This window comes from Gavialis gangeticus, unplaced genomic scaffold (genome assembly GCF_001723915.1).
Source record: "Gavialis gangeticus isolate Ggan-Ray unplaced genomic scaffold, GavGan_comp1, whole genome shotgun sequence".
Lineage (NCBI taxonomy): Eukaryota > Metazoa > Chordata > Crocodylia > Gavialidae > Gavialis > Gavialis gangeticus.
Window position 1 is genome coordinate 60,937,429 of NW_017729030.1, and position 8,356 is coordinate 60,945,784.

Genomic DNA, 8,356 nt, shown 5'->3' on the forward strand with positions numbered 1-8,356 from the left:
TTTTCCTTTTTTTTTTTTTTTTTTTTTTTTTTTTTTTTTTGAAAAACAGAAATATTCAGTTTAGTCACTGAATATTTCTGCAGTGTTTTGTTTGATGGTTAAAAACTATGATCAGGGTAACATGGGCCTCAATACCCTCTATTATTTCTTGGGTAAAATCTGAACATCCTACCAATTACAGGAAGGCTTGCAATTAGCAGTCATAATAATTGCCATACCTATAGAGCCATCCATCGAAAGATCTCAAAGTGATTTAAAAGAACCAGTGCATTAAGATGCATCGTATCCTGGTGAGAGAGAGGTTTTGCTTTAATTGCAAAATCTAAGTCCTCCAAAAATTCATTTCCCCACTTCATCTGTGCAAGAACATAAGAAATTTACAAAAAATGAGCAGAGCCTTGGCAGCCTCTAGAAACTGAGCAAATGCACGCAGGATATATGAATGGGGGTGTTTTCATCAAATGGGGCATTCAGCGTCCGAGTCAGAGGTGATGACAGTATCTAAGAAGGGTGCTGTTTTCTGAGAAATATGTCATTAACTTTGTAGAGCATGACACAACTGTGCTACACTTTAGCTGAAGTCTGCTAATTCAACCTCAGCAGAGATGTGGTTGTCATCAAGGTACAAAAAAGTCTGCAGATCTGGGGCCTAATCCTGGCCTTGCCACACAATTCCTGTATGAACTAAGACCAGCCACTTGACATAAAGATGCCTCCAGCTAAACACCCAATACTGAAGCACTTCAAATCACTAGAGACCTTCATGAACTTGAACCTTGCTGCCCTGCAGTTATCCCAGCTGTAAAACGAGGAGGACAATACTATTCTATTACACAAGGGATGCTGAGTCCATCGATATCTGAAAAATGTTTTGAAAGCTGCAAGTGAAAAAGATCTGTTATAAGATACAAGTCATCATTGTTACTATGACGAGCAACAACACATGAATTTGGGGCTGTGCTATCTTTTCAAAACCAATCAAGGATAGTAATAAAATAGACCCCTCTCCCCTCAGCACCCCCTTCCCCACCCCGGCGGCCAAGCTGTCAGAAGAGGGCAAATCTCTGCTATGCAACACAGGCTATGGCAAACAGGCTCTGTATGACCATTCTCTCCTGCATGCTGGTGAGTACCCTCAAATACCTTTTCTTGAAGGTGCTCCTCATCTCCCAGAAGCAGGCTCTGTGACACAGTCACAGATCAGTCTGGGAATCTTTCAGTGGACAAAATTCTTACCCCTCCAATTCAGGCTGACTAGTTCTAGGCCTGAGCAGTCATCGTTACCAGTAAAAAGAGTGACAACCCCATCCTAACAAATTAGCCATATACCCCAAAATAACCAGCCCGATTAGCAGATGATTTGCTGGATAACTCACCATTACTTGCAGGTGGTGGCTTTTAGAAAGAAGCCTGAGAACTCACCAGTCTGTCTGTGCACAGCCCTTGTAGGGATCAGACTGAACTGCAAAGCCCCAATTTATGGCACCTTACCCTATCCCAGAGGTCTACAGAAGTGCAAATGGCCCCCAGGAGGGTATATAGAGCAAGACAGAGAACAGGTAGTCAAACATTGTGCAGAATATGCTCCACTTCTCCAAGAGGGAGAGCTGCTAAGCATCCCTGCAGGCACTGCCTGTGCCTGTATCTCCAGTGCCGTCCCTGGGGTGGGAACAGCTCTGTTCAACCCTCCCAGTGCCAGATTATTCAACATTATTTTTGTCAGTAACCCCGAGAATGCCAGGCATTCTGAATCTGTGTAAAATACTGCAGTGTAATCCTGCAATAATATGGGGAGATCCTGTGATAGGACCCTGGACAAATTTTCCCCTTTGCTAGCAGGTCATTTGGACAGGACACACAGTAAGAGAGTGTTGAAAAGGCAGGGAGTTCTGCTTTGACTTTTAAAATCAGCGGTTAAAAGCCTACAAATCCTTCCTTTGGTCCTCTGTTAGACCTACTGGTTCCAGCTCATTATAACCCCCGCTTGAGAAGGGCACATGGTGCCTAAAATGCAGAAGGATCCCAGGAGTCCAAACAGGGAAATATTGAACTCACCTTCATTTGAAGCAAGATGGAGAGAAGGAAGGAAAAGGAAAAAGGAAGGAATCAGTACTTCTGTATCATTTCTTACATTAATGTTTCCCTGAGCTCTGGACTACAGTATACAAGCTCACAGGCTAGAAGACAGGCCAAACACTGTTACAAAATGGGTTTGTTTCATTAAGAATTTAAAAAAATGGGGGAGGGAGGCACAATATTAAATCCTACAAATATTTGCATTACACATGAAATTGTGAACTTGGCACTTCCTTGCTTCCATTTTCTTTGATCCAGCAGCATGCTTAGGTAGTCTCTGATGGACCAGACGGTCCATATACAGCAAAGCACTTCAGTATGTGATTATCATTAAGCATTCACTTATGAGCTTTCCTGAATAAGTCTGGATATAAGCATGAAGTTAAGTGCTTGCCTGAATGCAGGTCATAAGTATGTGCGTATCGTTTAATTAGGCTTGGCAGAATTAAACTTTTGTTTTAAACATCAATAAATGTCAATTTCATCTCACACTCTCAGACTGACAAAAAATATTTCTATTGTTAATAACTGACATTTATAGAAAGGGGATGTCTAAGGGAGTGTGTGACAACAGTGGGAGCAGCACCGTGCTGTCTGTAATTTGGACTGCAACCTCCAGAAACCACAAGGGATTGGGAACAAAGGAAGAAGTGACAAAGCAAATGCAAGAGCTATGGGCAAGTGAATCTGGGAATGATGGAAGGTCTTCTGCTCAGTGTAGGTGGCAGTCCTACACCCCCCATTCCCCTAATTTCTTGCAATCCTGAAAATTTAAGTGGATAAAAATCAAAACAAATGCTTAAAAATAAACATCAATATTATCTGTCAAAAATATTAAAAAATAAAAATCTAGTTCTGCCAAGCCTACTTTTAACATATGAACAGCCCCATTGGCATCAAAGGGACTTTTCTAGCAAAAAGTACCTAACCTAGAAAAATCAAGAGAAAGGACTCAAAGAATTTTTTCTATTTAAGTGCTGGAAGAGGGGTTAATAAAATAATTTGCAATACATGCTATAAAGGCAAAGCCAATTTACATGAAAAAAATTAAATGCTGCTTTCCAATTGGTCTTAATCCTTCTTCAGATAGGTGATGTGTTAATTTTGTGGCACAGTAAAATCTCGTTTGGTAGAGTGCATTCTGTTTCTGATGGGGACAACTAGAAGTCAATCATTTGCGATAGCCCTGACAAAAGACAGTTCTCCAAAGCAAACACTCTATAAAATACATTTTTCTCTATATCAGACAAACTTCTGCCCATAATACCTACTTTCCCAGCTTTTATGGGCATCTATTGCTTTAATACTGCAAAGAGGAGCTGGCCAGTTTAGAAACGAGAGAGGCCACAGAGATTCAATTTCCTATAAAATAGTTCCCCACAAGCTGTTTAAACTTTCCTTAGTTAAAGCAATACTCTGAAGGTTTTTGAGATTTTCAGTGCAATACTTACAATAAAAACTGCTTGTGTTTTTACTGCCCAGAGGGCTCTGCAAACACATCAGCAGATTTATGCCTTTCCCTTCCAAAATAACCCCATGTTCCCGGCTGCAAAATTAATTTAAATAAACATATAGAAGAAAGGAACAGACTCACATGGATAGTTTTTTGAGTAATCTCTAATATCTACCATAAATCTGCTCCCTCACAACTCCTACTCACACACTAACACTTTTATCACACACACATACACACCCTCTTCTGTTTCATACCACATGCAATCCCTAACTATACCATAATGCATAATCTGGGTGCACAGAGTTGCTGGTGACAAAGTGCTTAAAGTCTGGCAATTTACTACAAACCTGCAATGGGGATTCTGTGTTTATGCATGTAATGCCTAATTGATGAGTGACTGAGAAATACGTGTCGTGATCATTCTTTACCTTTTTATGTGCATAGTGCTTGGATTACAGTATGGGATTCACTGTCACTTGGATTCTGGTTTCCAGGAAAGATCTGATTATTAGCAAAACCAAAGTCGTTATATTAAAACCTGCATTCTTCTGTGAACACAGCACAAATATTGCTGAATCGATTAATCTGGCACTCAGGGCATTGGTAAAAACACTTATGTATCATCACCAACATGCTTTTAGGAGAAAAATGGCCATGTTAGTGATGCTGCCGCCACCCCACTTGTCAGTTTTCCCACCTTTTCAGAGGTTCAGATGCAAACTGTATTCAGAGCTGAAAACAAGCAGACTGGAATGCAGTCAGGGAATGTATTTAGTTCTAATTGTTTTCTTTTTAAATGGTTTCAGCTGTTTGAATTAATAGCGATTAAAAGGAGGGGGGAAAAAAAGAGAGAGAATCATCCAAAATTGTCAAGCTCCTCTCTCCTTTCCACTCCCCACAACCCTTACTCCCCAGCCTACCAGCTCAGGTCCTCACTGAAAAGAAGGTTTTATTTTCCTGGAATTTAACAGCAGCAAGTTAAAAAAAGTGATTTTTACCCTTGTTGATGAAAAGTCCATTACAATTGTAAATGGAAGAAGGGGCTACTACTTACTGAGTCTCCTTTATGACTTTAATGGGCTCTGGCCAAGCTCCAAAGGCATTCACATTTATTGAGGAAGGGCCTCTGTGCTCCCTTTGAGAAGTTTCCCATTTTATCTTCCCCACCCTACCAGCACCACATGACTACCAAAGATGACACTTCCCCCGATCCTAGTAAGAAGACCAGGATGGTTCGCTCTAAACATCCATCAGTACAACTGCTCCGCCAGTCAAAGGAGTCTACATAAGAACGTGAGAACTGCCATTTACTGAGTCAGATCAATAGTCCATCTTGTCCAGTATCCTGTGTCATGCAGTCACCAGGAAAAAGACTCTGGCTGGGAGGACTCCCAAGGACTCCAGGGTCACTTTTCTGTCCCTCACTTGTTCATGTTTCCAGGCAGTTTCACTGGACTTGTCTGAGGGCTAGTGGGCACTTTCCAATGGGCTCTGCTTGGTGTATCCACTTGGTGCACTCGTTCTAAACCTCTGACCTCCACTCCCGTCCCTGGTATGTTTTCAGTTTCCCCAAGGAACCAGTTGTGATGTCTTTAGTGGCCTCCCTCTTAAGGGAGGCTTATAGTATTATTTGGTGAGCCTAGGCTCATGCCCAATGGCATAACAAATGAGCTTGTCTCTCACAGGGGCAGTAAGCGAAAATGCTGAAAGGGAAAATTACCAGGACCCCCCGCCCCAGTGTTCCTCTCTCACTTGCAGCCTCCAGCATTTTAAGAAGGCTGCTAAACTGGAGTTTGTAACAGCAATAAGAACTAGAGGCAGCAAACAAATTGCAGTTTCACCAAAGCACTGTAGGCACATGATTACCACTTGCACCGGGTACTGGCTCACAAAAGTAGTATTTCATTCAGGACTTGCCCCATGGAGAACAAAGTAGGCTTTCTGCACACAAGCATGAGGAAAAGGCAGCACAAACTCTGGTAGAAACTACCACAGACAAATAAAAAACAACAAGACTCACTAATCTGTGATAGTCCTTAAAGCGGACAGTGTGGCTTTATTCTGCCAATATGCAGAGGATTAAGGGCTTTTATTCAGAGCTATTAATGATCTCAACAGGAGAATTATGATAATTCCCCTAAAACCAGGCCAAGTCCAAGGGACCAGCTGATGTAACGGTGCAACCGTTGCTATTTATTTTAGGAATGGAACCAACCAAATCCTACAAATATCTCAACAAAAAGCTACACAGACACTTTTGTCTTACATTTTGTTAAAGAGCCTTTAGTCCACATGTGGCAATGACGGAGGTTGTTAATAGATCACTCAGGTGGTAATTTCAATGTTAAACCCTCAAAACACAACATCTCTAAATAAAGCTAAAAAATATGCTTTGTTTAAGTATCAAAGACAAATTAAAATTCCATTTTAAATTATGGTTCTCATGCTATTTCATTCAAGAGAAAAGAAAGACAGGAGTGCATTACAGTGAGCAAGAGCCAAGATGCTCCATTAAAATATCATGTTACTGTAATTGTTAAGTGATATATAAACCCTGTTGTCATGACTTCAATTAGCCATACTTTGCCTATGTTAATATTGTGAATACAACATCGAATGCTGATCCTATTACTTCTTAATTAATATAAATATATTTAATGATTAGGTATGTGTTGTTAAGAACTACATAAAATGTGATTAACTGATCAGGAACCACAACGTATTAATCCTCCACACATTTTGTTAATAAATTTTTTTTGCAACCAGGCTAAACATCAATTGGATTAAACATTTAGGCCCTGACCTAGCAATAATCTTTGAGAAATGGACCTCTGCATAGCCTCAATGAAGTCACGCAAAAGCAGAAGCAGCACATCAAAATTAGCTGGTATTATGAATGTTATCTTAACAACTTTTCCAAAATAGGATAAACCAACTCTCCTTGAATGGAATTGTAGCTTCTTTCTAGTTTCTCCATAAAATTAACAAGCATCACAAACAGTGAATAACTGAGATCTTCCCTTTATTACTTAAGAAAAATAAAAAGCTATTCCTATCGGTGAAAATGTTGATTGATGACATAAATTTTACTGCCTTTCTAACACAACATGAGAGAAAGAAAAGGAGCACAAGAAAAGAGGACTCTTGTTATATGTTAATTAACTGCCTGAATATTCAAAATTGTGACAGCAATAAATACTATCAGGGTGACCTATTAACACTACCCACTACAAATACTTATACTGTGTGGGTCTAGATCCTAACACACTTTGGCAAATGCTCATTTTAGAAACTAAGGACATCGCACTGTACGAGAATCTTTTCTCTCCCAACTTCAAGTACCTGTATAATCTCATGCAAACACATAGCAAAAACGGATATGTATGTAGTGGATTAGAAAAAAAAAAAATCAGCAAACAAAGCGCATTAAATACCATACCTCTGAGTCATAATCTTATAGGCATCTGGTAGATAACAGCGGATATTCTCCATCTGAGCAGGATCAGAGTCACAGATTTTATCATCAGTCCTACCATAGTTGGCACTTTCAATCATGATGACATCTGTTCCTGGGCAGCGAAGTTCTATTGGATAGCTCTCACAGGATAGTTCTCTTCGAACCACAGCCATGGGGACTGGGGCACGACTGAAAGCTGGAGAGGATAAAACAATAAATATTTCTTCAACACAGAGAAGAGAATACAAGAATAAAAGCAGAATTACTCTTGGAGGGTGGCGGGAGTGGATATACTGAATATCAAGACCATTTGTAAAGCTGCCCTTGAAGCACAGCGGACACATCATTCAAGCAGGACTCCAGAGAGATTCAGCCTATTCCCAGTTACGTTACTGATCTCCTAGGTGAAATTGGGCAGGTTGCTTTGCCCTCCTGATACCCTGGTTTCCCCACCCGAGAAATGGAAATAATACCACAAGCCTTCTTTGTAAAGTGTTTTGGGATCTCCTAAGACTAGAAGCCATATACAGTAGCAAAGAAATATACTGTTTTTATTGCCTTCCTCATGCAAAACTGTTTCACAGGTATGTTAGGTTCTACACTTGACTGAAGTTACATTTTAGTCTTCCTGACCAAGTGGGGAAATTCACTCTCAACACTGCACTGTGCATCTCCCATGGAATTCTTTGCAGTCATAAGAACTTGCCTCAGGGTCCTTGGACAATATTTTTCCAACAAGGTCTCACAGTTTTAAGCACTGTGCCACGACTCAGATAAGTACTGCCATCCACCCCGGAGTTACCATCTTTGCTGGGATATTCTATGTACACACAGCCAAGGCTTACAAAAACAGGTGCCTAAGTATAGGCCAATACTCTTTATCCTGGGATTTGCTCACAGTGTCAATGTTTCTGGAAATTAGATCAACCATCAGAGCAGAGGATTGGACTGGATGACCTGCTAAGGGCCCTTCCAACCCTAACTTGCTGTCATTCTATGTCTACATGTAGACTTATAAGTTTACATTTGGGCGCAACCATTTGGAAATCTTGGCCACAGTTTGAAAAACATTTAAACATACTTTGAGGGGTTGCCCCATTGCTTAGTATTACTTCACAGTCAATGCCCCTGTCACCTGCTGGTAGGGTTCAACATCAGAAACAAAATCTGCCCTGTGTTGAAGTCAGTGGGGGTTTTAATGTCAAGTTAAGTGGAATCTGAGCACAGCAAACACTGAACAATTTTGAAAACCCCTGCCCCAGAGCACTTAGCCCTGGCACTGCATTTTTCAGGATATGAATGACCATAGGAATCTGGGTGCTTTTGGCTGTGCTTGGAGAATTGTGCTGTGTGTCAGGTTGTTGTTT

The 8,356-nt window shown here is 40.6% G+C and overlaps 1 protein-coding gene across 12 annotated transcripts in view; it reads right to left on the bottom strand.

Moving 5' to 3' along the window:
• The window catches only part of ADGRL3 (adhesion G protein-coupled receptor L3), a 1,275,722-nt gene that overhangs the window by 676,229 nt on the left and 591,137 nt on the right, over window positions 1–8,356 (bottom strand). For all 12 annotated transcript variants that reach the window (XM_019522289.1, XM_019522280.1, XM_019522284.1 and 9 more), the window contains one exon: window positions 6,972–7,185. In XM_019522289.1, coding sequence (XP_019377834.1) covers window positions 6,972–7,185 — 214 coding nt within the window. The remainder of the gene's footprint in view (window positions 1–6,971; window positions 7,186–8,356) is intronic.